Source organism: Brassica rapa, chromosome A05 (assembly GCF_000309985.2).
Source record: "Brassica rapa cultivar Chiifu-401-42 chromosome A05, CAAS_Brap_v3.01, whole genome shotgun sequence".
NCBI classification, from domain to species: domain Eukaryota; kingdom Viridiplantae; phylum Streptophyta; class Magnoliopsida; order Brassicales; family Brassicaceae; genus Brassica; species Brassica rapa.
The window spans coordinates 22625776-22649114 of NC_024799.2; the positions used below are offsets into that span (position 1 = coordinate 22625776).

At 38.1% G+C, this 23339-nt stretch overlaps 3 protein-coding genes and 2 long non-coding RNA genes across 5 annotated transcripts; 2 read left to right on the plus strand and 3 right to left on the minus strand.

Moving 5' to 3' along the window:
* Nucleotides 1-4914: 4914 nt before the first annotated feature.
* On the minus strand, nucleotides 4915-6909 carry LOC117134400. Its single transcript, XM_033292714.1, has 3 exons — nucleotides 6004-6909; nucleotides 5070-5879; nucleotides 4915-4995 (listed from the first exon to the last, which is right to left on the minus strand). Exons 1-3 carry the CDS (start codon nucleotides 6907-6909, stop codon nucleotides 4915-4917), a joined length of 1797 nt encoding a protein of 598 aa, XP_033148605.1.
* Nucleotides 6910-12333: 5424 nt separating this feature from the next.
* Nucleotides 12334-14889, plus strand: LOC103870139 (polyadenylate-binding protein 6). The gene is made up of 7 exons (XM_033291666.1): nucleotides 12334-12613; nucleotides 12713-13025; nucleotides 13100-13359; nucleotides 13432-13725; nucleotides 13823-14181; nucleotides 14267-14329; nucleotides 14473-14889. Exons 1-7 carry the CDS (start codon nucleotides 12391-12393, stop codon nucleotides 14674-14676), a joined length of 1716 nt encoding a protein of 571 aa, XP_033147557.1. The 5' UTR covers nucleotides 12334-12390; the 3' UTR covers nucleotides 14677-14889.
* Nucleotides 14861-16476, minus strand: LOC103869827 (GDSL esterase/lipase APG). The gene is made up of 5 exons (XM_009147896.3): nucleotides 16149-16476; nucleotides 15937-16067; nucleotides 15611-15844; nucleotides 15268-15523; nucleotides 14861-15184 (listed from the first exon to the last, which is right to left on the minus strand). Exons 1-5 carry the CDS (start codon nucleotides 16405-16407, stop codon nucleotides 14988-14990), a joined length of 1077 nt encoding a protein of 358 aa, XP_009146144.1. The 5' UTR covers nucleotides 16408-16476; the 3' UTR covers nucleotides 14861-14987.
* Nucleotides 16477-16729: 253 nt separating this feature from the next.
* LOC117134079 lies at nucleotides 16730-18127 on the plus strand. Its single transcript, XR_004458194.1, has 2 exons — nucleotides 16730-17605; nucleotides 17944-18127. It is a non-coding gene; the product is annotated as an uncharacterized LOC117134079 (long non-coding RNA).
* Nucleotides 18128-21017: 2890 nt separating this feature from the next.
* Nucleotides 21018-22936, minus strand: LOC117134450. The gene is made up of 2 exons (XR_004458638.1): nucleotides 22003-22936; nucleotides 21018-21661 (listed from the first exon to the last, which is right to left on the minus strand). It is a non-coding gene; the product is annotated as an uncharacterized LOC117134450 (long non-coding RNA).
* Nucleotides 22937-23339: the final 403 nt, after the last annotated feature.

Below are 23339 nucleotides of genomic sequence, written 5' to 3' on the forward strand. Positions count from 1 at the left end.
CTCACTGAAATTGTCACTCAAGACTCTGCATCGGATGTTGTGGAGACGCGGACTTTTCTCAAACCCCCCCTAGGAACGGCATCAAGCAGCCACGCAAGGACGTTGGACACAGCTAAAAATGTATGTTACTCAACCCACCACACTTTTTTTTTTTTCATTAATTTCATCCCCTATTATACACACATCACGCTCAATAGCCGTACATCAGCATCAGTTTATAGATATGTTAAACGTAGCACGTTGTAGCAGTATAATCTTCGAATTGGCCATACATTATAGAGGAAATTAACCGTTTATACATGCTATTGTAAATAAATCCGGCTAACATATATTCTAGTCACAAAATATATCATAGTCACAAATATCCGGCTAACCAATATCTTACTCACTTTTATATACACAAACTCGCATCTAACTTAAACCTTTTTTCCCACACAGGTGAGCGTGACTCATATCATCCACAAGACACAGACGTGGAGGTTGACGAGGCGGAACTGTGCTTCTCCGACGAGGCGATGAACAAGATACAAGAGTAGATTCAATGGTCAGACTAATCAAAGATGGGTCGCGTTTTTCAAACCAATTATTCAAAGGCGGAGCTACCAAGGCCGATATAGAGCTCATGCGCGAGAAGGCAGATGAGGCAGCGGGGGTAGGAAGAAGCGAAAGAGGAAAATTCCAATGCAAACGCCCAACAACTCCGACGATGTTCATGCTCCTCCAATCGACAAAGGCATATCAAAAGCTGACATTGACAGGGTTGAAGGCAAGGTTGATGACCTTCGTGAATCATTCAATCAATTCCAAGAGATAATCAAGAAGAAGCATATCTCAGACAACTCCGCTCACCTGCTCGTCTGTCAGAACAACTATCAGAAGATACTAGACTCAGTAGGTACTTTCAGTTCAGTCAATCCGGCAAACACGCGTTCGAACTCCAACTGACAACCAGACGCTTGATGCCTCAAAGGACCGCCCTACAACGACTCCCATTCAGACCAGCAGAGAAGGCATCGATACTGACATCATAAGATCTGTGATATCCAATGTCCAGAAGACCTACGGGGACAAGGTATACGCGTTGCTTAAATGCCCCCCATAACTTTTTTGTACGGCTAAGCACTCTCACTGATAACCCTTTTGTTGCAGGGTCCATCTTTACCAGCCTCCACCCCACACAGACGATGTGAGCGACAGCGGGGACGGGGGCGACCCTATACCTGATGAGAATATTGACAAGGAAAATTACACTCTACCATTACAAACCATCAATGACCAAGACCCACCTGATAATTCACGTGTTGCGACAAGCGTCAAGAAGACGAATGTTGACAGGGTATATCCAAGTCTCAAAGCCATTTATATGTTGTATGGATAGACCGCAACTCACTCACAATTTTTGTCGTTGCAGGGACCACATATGCCAGACGTCGGTGATCTCGTAAATTCTTATATTATCGACAAGGACATTGGCAACAACCAGCAAACTCTGTCAGGCAACGCACACCGTGATTCAAACCTACAAGAAGATCTCTCATCTGTAAGTATTGTTTATCCACCAACCAGTTTATAAACTAGAATTCAGTTCCATACAGTCCACACAAACTAATGAAGTTTTAATGTTCCCATTACAGCCATCCTTTTCTCTGGGCCTGACGCAGGAAGAAGTGCAGCTGGTAGAAGACCAAATTCTAGAGCCGACCGTTAGAGAGGACACGGAAGTAGTCGGCAAGCCACCGAGCAGCCCTCCAGATATCCAAGCCAACGCCCCGGCGCCCACTAGGAAAAGCAATCGCCTCAAGACAGTCTCAAAACTGATTGTAGGTGTATATGAGTGCGACAAAGGCACACTATCTCGTTTCAGCGAAGCATACCCTGGCGCACTGAACAACAATGCGTCCATAGACTATCCTACCAAGTTCAGCAAGCTTTCTGATATCTTGAAGACAACTAAGTAAGCACCATATTTTTCTTTATCATTTATATACTGACTTCACCACACTTTCCCACCCCACACAACCCAGTTAACCGTATATATAATGGTTAGCTATCAAACACACAAGTTAGGTAATGCTTTAGCCGGCTAACATATCTCCACGCCAATTGTTAGCTGTCCAACCGCACATTATATATAATTCGTTAGCCGGCCAACACATTTTTTACTATAATTGTTAGCTGTCTAAACCCTCGTGTTTGGTAACGTGCTAGCCGGCTAACACATTTTACTCTGACTAAAGAGGAATCTTATACATTTGGTCATGTTTTCAGGTCCATTACAGTAGGTGGCATATCTGTATCTGCGAAAGACCTTATTGAAATTGAACAGAGGACCAAATCACTATCGCCCAAGGTATGCGTTCCATCAGTTTGTATATTTTCCATTAAGTAAATGTCGTTTAAGCATGCCTTACGTCTTTGTTTTATATTTGGTAGATGTTTGATGTATTGATGCACCACATCGGGATAATGATGATGCCTCTATCAAACTCCAGTCAAAGTTATTTGTTCCTCGACACCAAATTTGTCTCCATCCTCTCCAAGAACTACCCACGGTTCAAGAATCTTCTCAGAAAGAGGATTTTGTCTTCACTCCGAACCTGGTGGAAATACTAGACCGACATGAATCACAGACAGGAGAGGTAGAGCGCATCTACTTCCCTTTCAACCTCGACCAGGCACATTGGATCGGCCTATGCTTTGACCGCAACACCTGGAAGCTGCTTGTTCTCGATTGCAACACATCCTACAAAAGTGATTCGCTCACGGCAAAAGAACTTGCACCAACAGCCCAGATGCTCCCTTACCTTCTGACGCAAGCTTGTCGCAAGCTGGAACCTGAGCGCTTAATCCATTGACCGTGGAGAGGGCCAGACAGATCCCACAAAACCGTAAACACGCAGACTCTGGTGTCACAGCAGCACTGCTCATGCAAGCTCACGCGGCCGGGGGCATAGAGGCATGCAGACACCTGTCTACGGATTTGGTGAAACAAGAGGCAAAAAGGCTGGCTGTTATGATTTTCGAGAAAAACGCAGGTCCAATCTGAGTTGCCGGATACTGACCCTCTTATCCCAGTTTTATGTCTGTTTAACTATCGTTCATGTGATATATTTATGTTTTGAGACTCAGCTACCTTTTGTTCCAGTCATCTCTTTTTTATTTGCTGCATCTATATAACGACATTCGGCATTCCAAATCGTTATCTATCAGTAAAAGAGTCTTAACCAAAGTTTACTCTGAAATTACCAACAGATAGAATTAGACCGGCTTTTGCAAAACCGGTTTAGCTAGAGGCCAATTTGAATGTCTGTTTTGGTTCGCACATTCATATTTTGGTTAAATGTCGGTTTTGATATATAATAGATAATCACGCCTCATTCTTATCGAACTTTATCTAGCCGCCTCACGTTTCAGAAACAGATATATCAAGACATGAAAGGATCAGGTTCCTCATCATCAACCCCCCGCAGGCTCAATAGCCCAAAATTCTGCTTCTGTGGCATCCCTGCATCCTTCACCAAGTCCTGGACAGACAAAAAACCCAGGCAGGTTGTTCTATGGATGCTCTCGATACCAGGTTAGTTGATTTCCAATTAAGTATGCCCCTATCGTTTTTCCAAATCATTGTAACTAGTTTGTTTGTTTTTCCGTAAATTTTGTCAGGAACAAGGATGCGGCTTTTTTGAATGGCACGACGAGGGAGAAGTGACGGGATGGCCAAAGAGGTCACTTATTGAAGCACGCGACGAAATTAGACAGAAGAACATTGAAATTAAGAGGCTAATGAACACTGTAGACATGTTACGAGCAAAGCTTAGGGGAGAAAGTTCTGACGGTGTTCATCAGAAAAGGAATTACGTTGAACAAATCCACCAGGAGGCATCGGTCGTCGCACCACATCACAGTTGGAAGGATTTCTTGTTTGGCTGCTTTCGACAGTATTAGCATCATGCAGTACTAGGGGGAGGGGGTCAACCCCCAGATGTTTCATTTATCTGTTGTCAAATTACGGCTAATCTCGTTACATTTTCCGTTTTAACCGGCTAATCTTCTAAATATCCCGATGGAATCAATGTTGTCTTCTACCTTTTTCGGTATATCCACTTTTTTGAATGTTGTCCTAATTTTTATCTTATTAAAGCTAATCGTTTATCTAACCGGTTAATCGTACTAAATCTCTCGACGCAATTCTTGTTGTTTTGCACTCTTCATCTTGTTAAAACGTTAGTAACCGTCTAAGTTTACTCTCATGTACTTCTAACCGGATAAAGTAACATACCAGAAACCGACGTTTAAGCCTAGTTGACCTGGCACGATTCAATAACCGTCTAAGTCTTTTGTCCATGAGCTGTTAACCGGATAATGTAACAATTCAAGAACACTGTGTAAGTCTATTCTCATGTAAGTTGTTCTATATTTTAACTTAACAAAGCTATAGCAACCGCCTAAGTATATGTCATGTACTTTTAACCGGATAATGTTGCAAATCAGAGTCAATGTACGTTTTTTAAACCGATTAAACTTGGAGAAACGGATAAACTCGAAATGACCGGCTAAATTATATGTAGCCATCCAAGACGCCTATTAACTGCAATGTAACCGTCTAAGTTGTAGAACAAGAATTGCAGTTATCCGGATATAGTGACACAAACAAGTCAAATCATGAAATAACTCGTTGCTAAACAAACACAAATATAAAGGGGGGGGGGGGGGAAATGCTTTATTTATTATAACAATACGAACTCATACATGATCCTCTTACACTACTTTGGGTCTAAACACTTATTCATACCAACATATCACAACATCAAAAGGGAAAGCAAACTTGTGTATTATAAACCCAAAGCAACCACCGGCTTTCATTACATCTCCCATCGCATAGCACCCCCCACCCCCTACTCCACTCCTTACTGATCATATTGCTTGCTTGCAAGTAGCACGGTTATGCCCCATACCCTTGCAACGGCTACAGTACCTTTTACGTATCTTCTTCATCTGCACATGCAACACACACATGTTTACTATACATAGACACGTTCATCACACCAAGCAATGTTCACAATACCTACCAGGACTTCACCACGGGAGAAGAACCTCTTCTTTCTTGGTCTGCCGGGAGGACGACGAGTTGCTGGCGGATTCAGAGTAAGGGCAGATACCTCACTAGCGATCATAGCGGTGTTGTCAAGCTCAATCGGCGGCAATATATTGCTTACATACGCCCCCTTCAAATACTTCATTGTGTAGACCTCATCCACAAGACCTTCTACACTAATGTTTGCTTTCAAGGCAGCCGCAATGGCATGAGAACATGGTATACTCAGGCTTTGGAATTCAAAGCATGAGCACGACTTGTCTGCCAAATTGACTACAAATAAAGCTCCTTTCAGATCCTGCACCTCATATTCATTGACATCAACCTTCCTTACATTATACCCCCCACAGATCTCAAAGTTCGCAGCAAGAATACTGTTAACCTTGGGTGTCAACCCAGTGTCAACGTCCTGGATCGAGTCACGTCGTGTCGTAAACCAGCTCATCAGCTTAGTCCGAATGAACTCAACCAACGGCACGATCGGATACTCACGCGCGTCACGAAGCACAGAATTCCAAGACTCCGCAAGGTTGCTCGTCATGATGTTGTATCGCCTGCCGGGGAAATGAGATCTTGTCCAATGTTCAAGCCCTATATCAATCAGGTAGTCAGCACACGCTTGATTGATAGAACTAATTTCGGCGAATGTTTCATAAAACATGCCCATCCTAAACGCCCTAGCTGCCTTTGAAACAAGATATCCAAGCTGCCTCTGCCTGAAGTTGGTCCGAATGTTTCTCTTTAGGTGGACGATGCATGCACAATGGCCAGCGTTTGGATACACCTACCAAAGAAACAAGAACATCTTAAAGAGTATAATAACCGGCCAAGTAGGTATATATCCATATTTTCACTTAAAACGGATGCGGCTATTAGTTTTATTAGCCGATCAATTTATCCGGAAATACCTTGCTTAGTCCTTGATAGATAGACGCGTGTCTGTCGGAAACAAACACAACACCGCTCTGATTAGGAACGAACGTCGATAATTTCTCGAAAAACCACTCCCACGACTTGTCGTTTTCTCCATCAACCACAGCAAAGGCCAAGGGATAGATTTGATAGTTCCCATCCTGAGCAGAAGCGGTTAACAGACAGCCTGCATACTTTCCTCTTAGATGCGTACCGTCTATGACCACAACCTTACGCATAAATTCAAAGCCTTTCACACTTGCTCCCATAGCGATGAACATATACTTGAAACGCCGACCCACGCCCTCCACGTACTCTGTATCAAGATGGGCCAATGTCCCTGGGTTAGCTTCAATAAGGCGCTGCAGATAATTTGGAAGGCTTTGGTACGAAGCACCGCAAGATCCCTTAGCGAACTCAACCGCTGCTTCCCGTGAACGCCACGCTTTCCAGTAGGAAATGTTTACAGCATGATCGCCCCTCATCACCTGCCTAATCTCCCCTGGCCGCGGACCAACACCCGTTCCGGTGAACTGCTGCTTGAGCATCTCCCCTATGACGCTATATGTCGCCTGTCTCTGGTATCCAGCACGCTCATCAACGCTGCAACTGTGCCCCCCACGTAGCTTACGAATTTCATACAGGCTCGAGCCCTTGACAAGGACTGCATAGACCCGCCACATACATGACACTCCAGAACACTCAAGCACCATAACAGAAGGTGACGACCTTGCACAACGGTAAACAAACTTCTGCTTGATTGCATATAAGGCCATATGTTGCTTGAACTCGTCTCGGTTCTTAAATGTCTTGCCCACGTAAAGGTCTTTATCACTGGACCCCACACAACCTTCAGACGTCAAAAACAGGAAACCAATGTCAGCAATTCCGGGGCGCAACATCTAGATACCCATAATTCAATTTTTAAAACAACTATGTTATTCAGGCTATTATCATGTTTATCCGACACAACAATCTTTTTTGATTGATTTCATAATTTTTTTGCAAGCATTAAACGAAGGTGCGATTAGCATGACATTCCCACCCAGATAATACTCCAATGATTCAATGGGTTTAAGACAACTATAACCGTAACAAAAGCATACTTGGCCGGTTTATATACTATATTTAGGACCTAAATGCACACGAAAATTAAAACCTACATAACCGTTTTCCCAAACGCATAACCATAACAAACATACATAACCGATTAATATATGAGTTACATCGAAGATTCAAAACAGTGCATAGCTGCACACAAAACAAAAACTGACATAACCGTTTTTTCCAAAACACATAGACATAACAAACATACATAGCCGGTAAATATCACACATGAAAAAAACAGTTTTCCATAAACCCAATACTGAAAATTGGTTTAGCCGAAACTTAAACCCAAATCGCCGGTTAATATAACATACATATCCTTATTCGATGAAGGTAATAATCCCTAAAACCCACCATCATCACCGCTGCCACCGGAAGAAGAATGTTGGTCCGGATCAGCCACTACTGTTGGGATAGGTTCTGCTGCGCCGACACAGCCTATAGTGAGTCCAGGCGCGACTGGTGCAACCACGGGTTTGCTGGTCTGAGGGACAGTGCTACCCGCAAGCGTGCTCTTAGATGATTCACCGATTTCAGCCACTGGCTGAACACCCTCACCCCTTGAAGCTACACAACAAATTGGAACAATAATCTTGCTATATATCAATTGCCTTGCATTATATAAACGGTCAAAGAATGATAAAAGGGCGCATGCATATACCCAAAAACTGCTCAAACGCAACTAACAATTCATTCCCCGTGTCAATGGCAGAGACAGCGTTGTCAATGGCTGAGACAGCGTTATTGATGGCAGAGGCAACGTGGGTCTGACTGGTTGCATGTGCCTCCACCGCATCAGTTTTAGTCGCACGAGGTTCTATATCCAAATCCTCACACGACCCCGTAGAAGAAATATCATTATCAGCTAGGGACGTGACAGCCAATGCACCACTATCAGGCCCAAGTGGGACACAAGGGTCATCTTCCACATCTTCATTCTCCCCTTCACGATCCGGGGCCACCCCACCAGGCAACACAAGATCGTCTCCATACAACCCTTTCCAAAAGGCCATAGGAGTTTCCATTGAATGTCTGCGGTCGACGTGGGTGAGGTCGAGGGGCACTGTCGGAGGGGCCTGTGGAGCCTCAGCTATCTGAGTCAGTGGCAAAGTGCACTCCTCTCCAACAATTGGTTCAGTGTGATCATGACCGACTCCTGACATGCAATATTATCCGGATAAGTTAACATATGGTTGCTATTTATAAACATTACCGGCCAAACCTAAGATAATATGTCTACACATCTTACCGCCTTGTGTCGCAACCGGAGTTGCCTCTGTCGACACGTGCGGGTCAGCCATTGTATCGTCCTCATCTTCGATCATTATTATCTCACGAGCAACAGCTTCATATCGTCTCTCAGCTTGTTCTTGCACTCGGTCCGACATATACATCTCTAGATCAACACGATGCAGCACCATCATTTCCTCTTCATTAAACAGTTCCTCCAGAATAGCTCTGCTGCATGTCATCCTTTCCCCTTGAACAAGCCCTGAAAATCAGTACGATATCGGTATGAGCTAACCGGTTAACCAAAATCATTTTTTATTAATGTATGATTATACTCACTTTCATACTCCCTCCTAGTAAATGCGTTCTGGGTGCTGTCAACAACAAACCTCTTTCTTCCAACCACGAAGTTGTCTCTACGGTTGTAATGGAACCTAGCAACACTCTCAGGCCCAATGGTAACGACTAGGATCAGCTCGGTGAACCACTCCCGCACACTCATCATGACGGGGATGTCAGCCGTTGTCGTTACGCTTATAGGCACAGACCTCCTCCCTAGCGGACCAAGTATCCAGGACGGGAACTGGTAAGACAGAACAATGGGGGTTCCCTCGCCCAAGACGTACCTCGCCCTCACTATCCCCAGCAAGTACTCGTACGTTTCATCTTGCCTTATCATCGCACCAAAGCCAAAGTCAGTCGGATCCGGGTGAAAATTCCATGCGCCATCGTTGTCCTTGTTCCATATACCCCGCCACAGCCTAACCAGCTTTGACATCTGTAAAAATATAAAATGACTTTTTAGTAAGCAAAGTACGAGACATATTTTATGACTACTATAATCGCATGCAAGACAAATCTTCTCACAAATTAAATTACAGGTTTAGAATGTCGGAAAATCATGAGGAAGATTAGACTGACATGCACACAACATTTAATGAAAACATTCTACTCTCCAAACAGTACGGAAGTAATATAAATGCTTGGAGTAACTCACCGAGATTATCCTCAAACGGAAAGGTGAGAGAGTGTTTTCTAGAGAGACATTAAAGACGAGCTAAAGAAAGTGATAGTTAAGTGTGTGTTTTTACTGCCCAATTATCACTCCTTATATAGAAGGAAACCTATACATATCGACTATATTACATGCAGACACGCATGTCCTATGCGAAAACGTGTGAAGCCTTGCGAAAAGGTTACGTTTTTTTAGGCAATATTAGTGGTCGAAACTATTGGCTACTCTCACATAATCGGGCTATGCCGATATAAACAGCGGTATATATGTATACATTTTCTAATGATTACATGCATGGAATGATTATAAATCGATTAAGCTTCTTACGTGAAAGGAGAAGCGATAGGGGTAACGCTGTCTTTTTGCACCCAACACAACTGGGCCTTGCCCTTGGGCCTTCCGTTTTTCCACAGACGCAAATATTGCCATCTTACTACATTTTCTATGCAAATCGCTCTTTATTATACCATCCTTTCTCTTTCAGTTGGCGTTTTTAGAAATTTGATTTTGTTTTGATATATTTGTCTTTTTCAGAAATTTAGACAAAGAATGATAAAAATTACTTCTCTTATCCTTCTATTATGAGCTGTCGTATAAATGGTGTAAAGTGAATTAATTTTATAGACATTGTGTTTTTTTGATGCAACTTATTATAGGCATTGTGATAATTTTCTAAAGTTGTGTGAAAAGTTCTAAAACATCACTTGAAACAGAACATAAATATTTTCTCTTCGGGGCCTAATTAACAACAGACTTGGCATGTATACTTTGACGAATTCAAAATCTGATAACAGAGAAAAGAAAATCGGCCTAACAAAAAAGAAGTCGGCGTAAAAAAAAATTCTACTTCGTATCATACAAATACGTGAGAGAAATTGTTTAAGAATGGATTTCACAATAAATGTTCAACATGGCAAGAGAAAAATTACAGTTTTCTAAGCAGTGATCTTAATATATTTTGTTCTTGTAATCTATGATTTATCAACTTGAAACATTTTAACCATTTAAATTTTTCTACCAGTTTAAATATATTTTGTTCTAGTAATCTATGATTTATTGAATAAAGACTTTCAGATAACCTATCGCCGATTTCATAATATTTTCATATATGTCAAATTCAGATTCAACACTTATCACTTCTAAATAACAAACATAAACCATATCTAGTATCTTGATTTTTGTCATCCCATTCCAAAAGCATATTCAAACTTGGACAAAAAGAATCATTAAAGTTGAAGAACTCCAATTAATGTTAAAATGTATTAAAAAAATTCACCACTTGAAAGGATAAAGTTGAAGAACTCCAATTGCCAATTGATGTTAAAAAGTATGAAATTTTTGTTTTGATATCAAAACATGAACTTTTTGTTTTGGAAGAGAAAAGAGGTGGCTCCACTGAAACCACAATTCGATATCTTCTCATGGATCTGTTGGTACATTTGGAAGGCGAAGAACGACAAATTCTTTAATTGAAAAGTTGTATCCCCGATTGATACTTTCCAACACACGTCTCTTGAGGTAGAATATTGGAGAAAGGCTAATGAAAGAGAGGAAGCAAACGAGGATCATGACGATCCTCCTACTATAGAGGTTGACACAGTGCCTCCTTGGATATCCCGAATCTCTACCTGTTAAATTGATGCGTCATGGATCGATAATGACAGTGTCAATGGCTTAGGGTGGATTCTTAAGAATCAAATGGGTTCTGAATATTTTGGATTACGGAGGTGCAGCAGGAGCCTCTCAACTTTGTATGCTGAGATGGAATGTTTACTTTGGGCAGCTTCATGTATGAGAGACATGAGGATAACCTCAATACGGTTCGAGACAGACTGCTCAGACTTAGTGGACATGACTACAAACCCGGTGGACTGGCCAACATTCACGACAGAGATCGAAGTGTTCCATAGATTACATGAGGATTTCGAGGATGTGAGCATATCTCATATTCCTCGGAGTAGGAATGGTCGGGCGGACGCGTTAGCAAAAAAGCAAGGAGCAGAGGCTATCTTTTTTCTATATAGATCAGACCTGACTAGACAGAGATGCTTTTCGGAGAATCGGTTCGTCTGATCACCACTTGATCTAGCATAGATGGACAGCTGACAAAAAAAAAAGATGAAATTTTTTACCACTTAAAGTGATAAAGTTGAAGAACTCCAATTGACTTTAAAGTCTATAAAAATTCACCGCTTAAAGTGACAAAGTTGAAGACTCCAATTGATGTTAAAATTATGAAATTGTTCACTGCTTAAAGTGATAAAGTTCTGTAAGTAGGAACCTTTTCACCACTTATCAAACCTTTGCTACATGATACATCATGTAATTACCGTGTTCTTCCCAAGCTTAGAAAGTTACAATGCATCAGTCAATACAAGATGAGCTATGTCACTTTTGTCCCAATACTGTATCATAAATACTCTTTGAACTTTTTAATATGTTACTCTCTCACAATATGTTTGTAAAGGCACCAAATGCTGAAACTAACCTATGTAAAATTTTGGTGTTTTAGCAATACAAAGTAACCTTAACCAAAAAAGAGGATTTCTGGTATAATTCTTGTCTGTAGAGTGTAGACTAGTAGTAAACTTGTATTCCATAATACACATTATCTATAAGCCACATAATACATATGCAATACGAAACTACATAGTAACATACCCAAAATAGAAAGCTGAAAAACCAATAAGCCCAAAAATAGTACGTAAGGGCCTTTCTTCCACTATACATAGACCAAATTCTCTTTATCCCCAGCTGGGCCAGCCCCAGATATACACATCTTTTGGTTTTTAAATAATTAAATAAATTTTGTCATCTGATATTACGCGAGTATATTAAGAATCACACTCGCAGCGCGTGTACTCTCCGTACGTAAATCGTACAGCCGACTCTGCGACTCTCCGTGTGCTGCTCACTCGCTATCATTACGGTTATAACGGAACGATATCTATACATACATGTGTATACATATACACACATAACGACGAAAGACCTCTCTGCTTCTTCATCAACTTCTCTCTGACGAACAACCATGGCGGCGATCGTGAAAACGGAAATGCAAGCCGTAGGAAACATCCAGTCCTCGAGCCTCGCTTCGCTTTACGTCGGCGATCTTAGCCCCGACGTGACGGAGGCTGATCTCACCGCCAAATTCTCCTTGACTGTCCCCGTCGTCTCCGCTCATCTCTGCCGCGACTCCGTCACCGCCAAATCACTGCGTTACGCTTACGTCAACTTCGATTCCGCCATCACCGGTAACAAAAAACAAACTCAATCATCTCTGTGTTGATTCGATCATCTCTAGTTTAGGTTTTCTTGCGATTGATGATGAATCGCTTTTCTGATCGTGTTAGCGTCGAATGCTATGGCGTGCTTGAACCACACCGATCTGAAGGGGAAGACGATGCGTATAATGTGGTCTCAGAAAGACGTTGCGTACCGTCGTCGTAGTGGATTGGGGAATCTCTTCGTTAAGAATCTTGACAGCTCCATCACTAGCAGCTGCTTAGAGCGGATGTTTAGTCCCTTCGGAGTCATACTTTCTTGCAAAGTAGCTGAGGAGAATGGCCAGAGTAAAGGCTTCGGTTTTGTTCAGTTTGCTACGGAGCAGTCTGCTGTTGCTGCTCGTCTTGCCTCCCACGGCTCTATGGTTGATGGCAAGAAACTGTAAGTTAAACATGATTTTTATTAGTAACTGAAGGTTGAAGATGAACGTTTGATTTGGTGCGTTTCTTTATCAGGTTTGTGGCTAAGTTCATTAACAAGGATGAAAGAGCTGCTATGTCTGGGAATCAAGAGTTCACAAACGTTTATGTGAAGAATCTGCTCGAGAGTGTTACAGAGGATTTTCTCCATACGATGTTTTCTCAGTGTGGGACGGTGTCTAGTGTTGTGGTTATGAGGGATGGTATGGGAAGATCGAGAGGTTTCGGATTTGTCAACTTCTGCCATCCAGAGAATGCAAAGAAAGCTGTGGAGTCTCTCAATGGAAAACCACATGGTAACTTAACTCCTTTGCCTGCACTTAGCTAGACAAGAGTTTCTGATTTTGGAACATTCTTTTGGTAATTAGGAACGAAGAAGTTGTTTGTTGGAAGGGCTTTGAGGAAAGCTGAAAGGATGGAGATGCTGAAACAGAAGCACAAAGACAACTTTGTTGCCAAGTTTAATGTTGGTTGGTTTAATCTGTACGTGAAGAACTTGAGTGAAGCAATCAACGAAACAAGGCTGCGAGAGATATTTGGAAGCTATGGGAAGATAGTCTCAGCAAAAGTGATGCGTGATGAAAATGGCAAGAGTAAAGGATTCGGCTTTGTGGCTTTCTCTACCCTTGACGAGTCCAAACATGCTAAAAGAGAGCTCCACGGTAATACTTTAACTAACAACGTAGCGTATCTCGTATCTCTCTAAACCAAAGCTGATATATATACTGATTCGATCTGGATTTCTACTACTGCTTACAGGATTTATAGTGGATGGACAGTCACTTGTTGTTCGAGTTGCTGAACGCAAGGAGGATCGCTTCAAGAGGATGCAGCAATATCATCCAGTACAATCACGCCACTACATGCAAGCTGCTCCTGTCCCTTCAGCAGCTCAGCCGGTCCCGCCATCTATGGAGTACAAGCAATATTATGGAGTGCAGCCGCCACGCAATTACACGCAAGCTCTTCCTGTGCCTTCACCAGCTCAGCCAGTCCCACCACCGTCTATGAGCAGCAGCCCATATGGTTACTTGCAGCCATTCCATATTGGAGCATACTACTACCCTATGGCCACTCAGGTACCACAGATGTCGGGTCACCAAAACATGACTACCTACGTAAGTATACATCTGTAGCTTCAAACAAACACAAACCCAGTCTTTTGCATTATGATCATTCACTCTTCCCTTTTATATAATTCAGGTTCCCGCTGGCCAAGCTCATCTAAAGGAGAAAAGATCAGTTCAACTAGTCTACAAACGCCCGGTATGAAATTTCTTTACTCATCTTCAAGGACAACAACTGTGCTGAATCTTTCTTATATCTCTGAGTTTCTTATGTTGAAATGTTCAAAACACTGGCTCTGATGAAAGTTAATAATACCTCTAAGTTGTTGATATGTTCTGCAGGGTTACACCACCTTTGTCAAGAGTGGTGCTAAACAGAAACTGGTCTTTAAGGGGCAAGGTGACAAAACTTTAGAGGCAGGCACTTGCTCCACCAAAGGGAAGACATCTGCTGAAAAACGTAAAGAAGTATCATCGCATTTGATGGCAATGTTGACACCAAACAGGAATGCTGCAGAGAATTTAGCAACACTTGAAGTTGCTTAGCATTTGCCTTCCGGCCCCCTCCTGCTGTGGCTTGATCTTTTCTTACTACTTAGGAACCGTTCAAGAACTTCTATCTTTTAATCACTTTTGTTTTTGTACAAACGAACAAAGCACAAGAAGGGTTGGTTGTATATAGTTTTCTGGTGTGAAGTTGTTTCTCAACTTTTGGTTTTCGTGCAGTAAGTAATCAATCATCAATTCGTTTATAGTAAATAGTGGTGGACTTGATACATAAATTCAAAACGGAAATAACTGTGTAAGACTCAAGGTTTGACAGAAACACAGCGGAGTACAGAAGACAACGTAATAGATCAACCAATGAGAGAGAAGCCCTGTCCAATCAAAGAAGTGGCAAGAATCTCATTGGCAGCTTCAGAAGGATGAACACTGTCCCAGAACACATACTGAGTAGCATTGGTGCATGTCCCGTATGATTTCGGATTGCACAAGAGCGAAGTTGTCTCGACTGTTCCTGTTCCACAACATCCTTTTGTTGCTTCCGTGAATCCTGTTCAAATAATGAAGATAAATGTGTGTCATGGATCATCTAAAGCAAATGTTATAAAATTATGTATCATTTTTGTGACGTACCAGATTTAGCAGGGGACTGAACAAGATCATAGAGTGGGGTGAAGATGTCAAAGACAACAATCTTTAGACCAGAGTATTGCTTCTGAAGCTTTGAAGCAGCTGCGTTAAGCTTCTTGTTGAATTGCTGAGCATCTGTGTTAAGTCTTGAAACACAACCTTTTTCATGGTATCCGAAAAGGGTTCTTGCAGCTGGAAGACATCCCGTTGGAGGGAGAGATGTCACACCGATCTTCCTTGCCCCAACCGCATACACTTGCTGCATCCACAAAGATTCACAATCCGTTTTGATCAGGAGTGTAGAAGGAGAATGAAAACAAATAAAAAAAGGAGAGTAAAATGTTACCTTGATAAATGTAGAGAAGTTATCAATAAGCATAGATCCGTACTGATCAGCAGTGTAGAATTTGTTAACAAGAGGATTCACATAATAATTTTGAACAAAGTCACTGCTTCCTGCACTCAAGAGATAGATTGATCCCTTTATGATCGTATCAGCTTGTTTGCTTCCTGCAACTTTTATGAGCTTGCTCTTGTACTCCTTGTAATACTCAACTTGCTGATACAACGGAATCGCGTGCTGCCAGCCAAAAAAAAAAAAGGAACACAAAATCAGAAGAGAGAATACAAACAAAGAAGAAATGTATCAGATGAGGAAGAACAGTCACTGACATTGAGAAGAGCAGCTTTGTCATCGTAACCTGAAGCTGCAGAAGCGAAATTAGCACCAATGAGAAGGTTCTTGCCTGAAGCTTCGGGACTTAGATAAGCTGGTGGGTATTTAGTGAACCCTAGTGTCTCAGCTGTAACACAGAAACACAAAGAACTTCAGTTTGAAGCAACTTCAAAAGATAACTTGAGCTACAAGTAACAACTTTTTTTACCAGTAATATCAGTGGCTAATTTGCCGTTGCAGAAACGGCCGGTGGGTTTGTGGCCAGCAAAATCACGGCCATAAGGAGGGTAATCAGCTCTGAAAAGGGTTGGAAGATAGTTGTTGTTTCCGACATCAACTACAGAGTCACCAAATATTATCATTCCAGGAAAAAGACTCGTTGGAGCATCTTGAGCAAATGAAATTTGCAAAACAGAGTAGGTTGAGACCAAGAGGAGAAGCAAACACGACGTCATGCGGTGATCCATGTTCTTGCGTTGGTATGTGTGAGAATGGTTCAGTTTGATACATATATATACATAGAGTAAGAAGAAGGTTACACAAAGACAAAGAGGTTAGGGAGTTTAATGTACTTCAATGTTGTGTCAACTCTCTGTATCTCTCTCTCTCTCTCTCTTATTCAATGTTTCTCCAACCATTTTTGATTTGTGGAAACAATTGAACGAGCCTGTTCTTCCTTTTGATTGTTTTATACGTAGTTTTATTAAATTGATTTACCTTTTAAGTGAAACAAAGGTGCACATGGATGCCATAAATATGAGCTGGTGTGTGTTTAAACTTTAAAGTGAGGAAGATGGAGGTTGTGGTAGTGAGTGAGATATAGCTAGGGCTAATAAATGAGAGTGGTTCGACGTCGCTTTAGACATTAAAATAGTTAACTAATCAATAAATATCAAGAAGAACATCTGGTTATGTAAAAGATCTACCCAACACTAGGCTCTTCTGTATTTATTTTTCATTTTTCCAGGCAGAGAAACTTATTGCTCTCTGCTTCTAAAAGTCAGCGTTACTGTGTATCTAGTGTCTACTATACGCTGAAGAACTTGAGATATTTCTCTGCAGTTTAACAAATGTTGGACCATTTTAAGAGCATCTCCAAAAAGAAACTCTATTTTGAAGTTTCCAAAACTCTATATTTGAAGTTTAAAAGTGTTCTTCTCTAAAAGCAAAACTTCAAACTCAACTTCAAAACTATTTGTATTTTATAAAATGGTCCTTATATTTGTCATAACTAATTTCAATTCACAAAACTTTTGTAAATAACTAGCACATATATAAACATATTACAACAATATTAAGGGGGAATTTTACTTATACACTTTTTATGATACCACTTTTCAACTTTACCATCAATCGAAAGGCATTTTCAAAAATACCACATTCATTAATGTGTAAAAGACAATATTGCCCTTAACTTATCTTCAACTCATTTCTCTCTCTCTCGTGAATCTCCGTTCGTCGTCTATCGTCTCTGTTCAGATCCGCTGTTTTCCGTTCAGATCCGCCGTCTCCGTTCAGATTCGCCGTCTCTGTCCTCCAGATCCGCCGTCTCTGTCCTGAACCGACGTCTTCGTCCAGATTCGTCGTCTTCGTCCAGATCCACGAAGCAATCGAGATCGAGACTCAAAACTTCAAATGTTGAATCCTCAGCAAGAATCACAACCTGTAAGTATTTTTTCGGATTTTGTTGTTTTGATCTAAGAGAAAGAGTTATCTATTAATAGTCTGATCTAAGAGAAAGATTTCTAATAGTGAACATTGAGTTTTTGAAAATTTATAACTCTTTATAAATCGAAGTTATTTAGTAATGTAATTGACATGTTCAGTTCCCGACACTCATAAAAGAAGCATATGTTCAAGCTTATATGAGATCCACAACTCTGCCATCACACATTTTCTTTGATCTACAATGTTAATCATCAAATTCATCATTGTCTCTTGTTTTTTTTTCTAAAGTCTTATTGAGCAACCATTGACATTTTTAGTTTCTTCTTGTGTCTGAGATTGCAGAGTCTGTTTCTTTTAGCAGCGATAAAAAGTATGATATAACGCAAGTGAAGGCTCCACCTCAGCTGCAGAAAAAGATGTGTTAAGTAACTCAATCAACTAAAAGACAATTTAGAAAGGCTTATAAGACAGTTTATAAAGTTTGTTAAATAATTTATAAGGTTTATAAATTCTGCACAATTTTGAAGTTAACTACGAGGTATTGTGATACTTCAACAGAGCTACCAGACAAGCCAAAACTGATCATCCAACGTTCAAATATGAATTATGTTGAAAATGATTTTTTGTATTTTAGGTAAGGAGGAATTTAGTGAAATTGAGAATTCACACCTTGCGGAAGTGTTGTAGAACTAGCTAGAAAGAATAACATTCAATTTTCAGGAAAACCTTATGCAAATAAGATTATTGATGAATGGGGGTAGATCTATGGTTCACTTTCTCATATCAACCAATGGGGTTAGATCTATGATTATTGATGAATGTAAATAATTTATAAAAGCTTATAAAAAACGTTATGAAAGCATACATTCAATTTATAAGGGTATTATATGAGTTCCATAGGTTTATAAATCAACTAAAAGAGTCTATAACAATTTAGAAAGCCTTATAAAACAATTTATAATGGTTTGTATAATAATTTATAAGGGTTTATAAGGGTACGTAAATAATGTATATGGGTTTATAAAAATAATTTATTAAGTTTATACACCATTATAAATATTATAAAATGATTTATATGGGAATTTAAAATTTCTGAAGCGGTGGAGTCTTGATTGCTGTCCACATGTACCTCAGAATCTGCCATGTATCATCATCTCTTTACAAAGCCTTATAAGGATATGTAAAATTATTTGTAGGAGTTTATAAACTATTAATAAATGCATATAAAACAAGTTATAAAATCTATAAACCATTTATAAATGTTTATAAGAAAGTTATGAAAGTTTATAAACAATATATAAGGGGCATGTATACTATTAATAAGAGTTTATAAAAACTGTATGAAAGATTATATTCAATTTATAAGAGGTATTATAAGAGTTGTATAGGTTTATAAATCAACTAAAAGAGTCTAAAACCATTTAGAAAGCCTTATAAAACAATTTATAATGGTTTGTATAATAATTTATAAGGGTTTATAAGGGTATGTAAATAATGTATACGGGTTTATAAAAATAATTTATTAAGTTTATACACCATTATAAAATATTATAAAATGATTTATAAGGGAATTTAAAATTTTTGAAGCGGTGGAGTCTTGATTGCTGTCCACATGTACCTCAGAATCTGCCACGTATCATCATCTCCTTACAAATCCTTATAAGGATATGTAAAATTATTTGTAAGAGTTTATAAACTATTAATAAATGCATATAAAACAAGTTATAAAATCTATAAACCATTTATAAATGTTTATAAGAAAGTATGAAAGTTTATAAACAATTTATAAGGGGCATGTATACTATTAATAAGAGTTTATAAAAACTGTATGAAAGATTATATTCAATTTATAAGAGGTATTATAAGAGTTGTATAGGTTTATAAATCAACTAAAAGAGTCTAAAACCATTTAGAAAGCCTTATAAAACAATTTATAATGGTTTGTATAATAATTTATAAGGGTTTATAAGGGTATGTAAATAATGTATACGGGTTTATAAAAATAATTTATTAAGTTTATACACCATTATAAAATATTATAAAATGATTTATAAGGGAATTTAAAATTTCTGAAGCGGTGGAGTCTTGATTGCTGTCCACATGTACCTCAGAATCTGCCACGTATCATCATCTCCTTACAAATCCTTATAAGGATATGTAAAATTATTTGTAAGAGTTTATAAACCATTAATAAATGCATATAAAACAAGTTATAAAATCTATAAACCATTTATAAATGTTTATAAGAAAGTTATGAAAGTTTATAAATAATTTATAAGGGGTATGTATACTATTAGTAAGAGTTTATAAAAACTTTATGAAAGATTATATTCAATTTATAAGGGGTATTATAAGAGTTGTATAGGTTTATAAATCAACTAAAAGAGTCTATAACCGTTTAGAAAGCCTTATAAAATAATTTATAATGGTTTGTATAATAATGTATACGGGTTTATAAAAATAATTTATAAAGTTTATACACCATTATAAAGGATTATAATAAAACAATTTATAAGGATATGTAAAATTTCTGAAGCGGTGGAGCCGTGCTTGCTGTCCACATGTGCCTTAGAATCTGTCACGTATCATCATCTCTTTACAAAGCCTTATAAGGGTATGTAAAATTATTTGTAAGAGTATATAAACCATTAATAAAGACATATAAAAAAAGTTATAAGATCTATAAATCATTTATAAATGTTTATAAGAAAGTTATGAAAGTTTATAAATAATTTATAAGAGGTATGTATACTATTAATAAGGGTTTATAAAAACTTTATGAAAGCCTTAAAACAATTTATAATGGTTTGTATAATAATATATAAGGGTTTACAAGAGTATGTAAATATTTTATAAGGATTTATAAAAATAATTTATAAAGTTTATACACCATAATAAAGGATTATAAAATAATTTATAAAAGTATGTAAAATTTATGAAGCAGTGGAGTCTTGCTTGCTGTCCTCATGTGCCTCACAATCTGCCACGTATCATCATCTCTTTACAAAAGTATATAACTATTTATACAGGTTTATAAAACTATTTAAAAGGGTGTATTAAACTATTTACAAGAACATATAAGCTATTTATAAGTCTATTGTTAAAAGTACAACTCGACGATTTATAAATTCTTATTAAGAAGTTTTTAAACAAGAGTTGATTGTATATGTCTATACAAAACACATAAATGTTTGAACTTGAGAAGTCTTGTGAGGAATGCTAGGCAGAATGAGTGTAAGAAACTCAAAGTGATTTATAAGCGTTTATAAATTTATTTACAATGGTTTATAAGGTAATTTTTTTAAAATCCCTCCAAAAGACAATCAACACAAAAAAACATATCTGGTGAAAGAGCCACGTCCTTCAACAAGGGATATATTGCTTTAACATAGTCTGAGAACATCAAGGCTTCTCCATATCTCACTCTTCTATAAAAGAAACAATTGAAACCAAACTCACTTACATGTCCAACTAATATCTTCAATTATGCAACTACTAAAAGAGAGATACAATTGTTTTAGTATAAGAGATGTCTAAATAAGATGAGAGAGAAGAATGTACTAAGAAGCCAACTCTGCAACTTTTATAAAGCGTTATAAATACGTAATTCTTTGATAGTACAAACCACATTCTTCTTCAGAGTCTCTCTTGCCTCTTCAAATAGCTCACCAACCTCGTAAATTTTCAAAATCTGAACAAAAGCCAGTCACATATTATTTCTACGCATCAGCATTCACTTCCAAAAATAAGATTCAAAAATAGTATACTTTCGTAACTCAACAAACTCATCATTCATCTTCACTGCTTCTGTAGATATTATACACAAAACAAGACATAAAAAATAAACTCATAAAGTATAAATAGAACGTTACACTACCAAAACACCAACGTTCCACCTCATATACTGCACATACTAAAACATTGCTAGTCAAACTACAAATAGTAGCATTGTATTACCTTAAGGAAGTGAGATACTTAGATATGCATATCACCACACATATTCTCCACAACATCCTTTAAATCCAAAAGCTGACAACACACATTTGTAATTCTCTACAACATCACCAAATCAACCAAGAAAAGAAGTAATCATAGAATAATTATACTCTTAGGTTAGTACCTTCTCATGAATTAAATAATTATATAAATCTGAAAACTATGACAATAAATCAACCAAATCAATAATTGTACTCTTACGTTAAGCTTTGTGTCTTTTGATTGCTAACAGATCAACAGTAAGATTTGAAAGGATCCAATTTATAAGATCTTATAAATTTGAGATCTGAAAACTTCACTTGAAAAACTTCGTCTTCTTTCTTAGAAACATATCGATTTTGATAAATCAAGCTAAAATTACAGAAAGAGGCAAAAATCACCATATACTATCATCTTACCTTTGTTAGTGTTTCTTAGGCGTTGGGAGAGAGATCGTCTCGTTCGTCTGAGCTTGCCGAGTCTGTCAGCTTTGCCGGAGAACTTCTCGGCATGCGATTCGTGACGAACGTGACCGATTTAGCATCGGAGGATTACTACGACTACATAATGCCGGCAGAGGAACGGCGGGATGTCCACTCGCCGCCACGCTCTCCCAATCCGGTCGAGTTCGTCGGAGATCGTCGAGTTCGCCGGAGATCGCCAAGTTCGCCGAAGATCGCCGAATTCGCCGGAGATCGCCGAGTTTGCCGGAGATCTCGTTGGAGCTCGTCTCAATTTGATCTCATTTTCATCTCGTGACAGACATTTGGAGAAGAATAGATCTAGGTTAAATTAATGAAATGAGGGGTATAATGGTACTTTAGCCATTAAAATTTTAATGGTAAATTTGAAAAGTGTAAAGTTGAAAAGTGGTATTAGGAAAGTGGTATTAGTGGCAATTCCCCATTATTAATTAATAAAATATTATATTTAAATATAAAATATTATATTTAAATATAAAATATAAAATTTTAAACAAAATAACTTAATTAATATTAAACTTCAAGTAAAAATCATATTATTTCATAAAGTAATTTTCGTAATGCATATATGATATACTAGTGCATTTCAAAGTAAAAATGGCTCTTCTCATTTTAATTTGTAGATTAAAGATACAAATTGTTGAAATCATGTGATATTAATATTTGTAATACATTAGATTAGAACAAGAAAGTAAAAGAGAAACATAAAATATTGCTAAAAGACTAACTTTTATCGATGATATTAATACTTGTGAATATATTCAATATGAACAAGAAAAATTGTACGAAAAGACATCATCAACAACAACCATCTTCAGTTACACAAAAAAAATTGGACAATATTTAGAAATTTTGACGGTTCCGGATCAAACTTACCTAACTATTAGTGTTGTTGTAATATTTAATTTTGTGTAATAGTTATGTCTTCATGTAATTTTTTAAAAGTTTTTTTTGTTAAGTTTCTTTTGTATACTTTTGTTACTAAATCTAGTTTTATATATTTTAAATCTTATTTTAAAGTTTTATTTAATTTTATGTGTTGACTTAAATTTTATAAACAAAACTTAAAATATTTATGAGATGTAATTTTTATAAAGATTAAATAATAAACAAGAAAATATTTATGAATCATAAATGTGATGTGTAATTGTAGAGACCAAAATGCAAATAAAAATATGAAACTTCAAATTTGAAGTTTTGAGTAGTGAAACTTCAAATATAGAGTTTCACTATTCAAAACTTCAAATTTGAAGTTTTGAAGTTCCTTTTTGGAA

What these genes read in the sequence shown, in the direction of transcription:
- LOC117134400 (XM_033292714.1), bottom strand. Translation starts at nt 6,909, where the DNA reads ATGTTGCGCCCCGGAATTGCTGACATTGGTTTCCTGTTTTTGACGTCT. An exon ending in TCTATCAAGGACTAAGCAAG is followed by an intron (nt 5,880 to 6,003) that starts GTATTTCCGGAT and finishes TTTCTTTGGTAG; the next exon opens with GTGTATCCAAACGCTGGCCA. An exon ending in TCTCCCGTGGTGAAGTCCTG is followed by an intron (nt 4,996 to 5,069) that starts GTAGGTATTGTG and finishes TTGCATGTGCAG; the next exon opens with ATGAAGAAGATACGTAAAAG.
- LOC103870139 (XM_033291666.1), top strand. Translation starts at nt 12,391, where the DNA reads ATGGCGGCGATCGTGAAAACGGAAATGCAAGCCGTAGGAAACATCCAG. An exon ending in TGCTAAAAGAGAGCTCCACG is followed by an intron (nt 13,726 to 13,822) that starts GTAATACTTTAA and finishes TACTGCTTACAG; the next exon opens with GATTTATAGTGGATGGACAG. An exon ending in AACTAGTCTACAAACGCCCG is followed by an intron (nt 14,330 to 14,472) that starts GTATGAAATTTC and finishes TATGTTCTGCAG; the next exon opens with GGTTACACCACCTTTGTCAA.
- LOC103869827 (XM_009147896.3), bottom strand. Translation starts at nt 16,407, where the DNA reads ATGGATCACCGCATGACGTCGTGTTTGCTTCTCCTCTTGGTCTCAACC. An exon ending in ATTAGCCACTGATATTACTG is followed by an intron (nt 16,068 to 16,148) that starts GTAAAAAAAGTT and finishes TCTGTGTTACAG; the next exon opens with CTGAGACACTAGGGTTCACT. An exon ending in ACAAAGCTGCTCTTCTCAAT is followed by an intron (nt 15,845 to 15,936) that starts GTCAGTGACTGT and finishes TTTGGCTGGCAG; the next exon opens with CACGCGATTCCGTTGTATCA.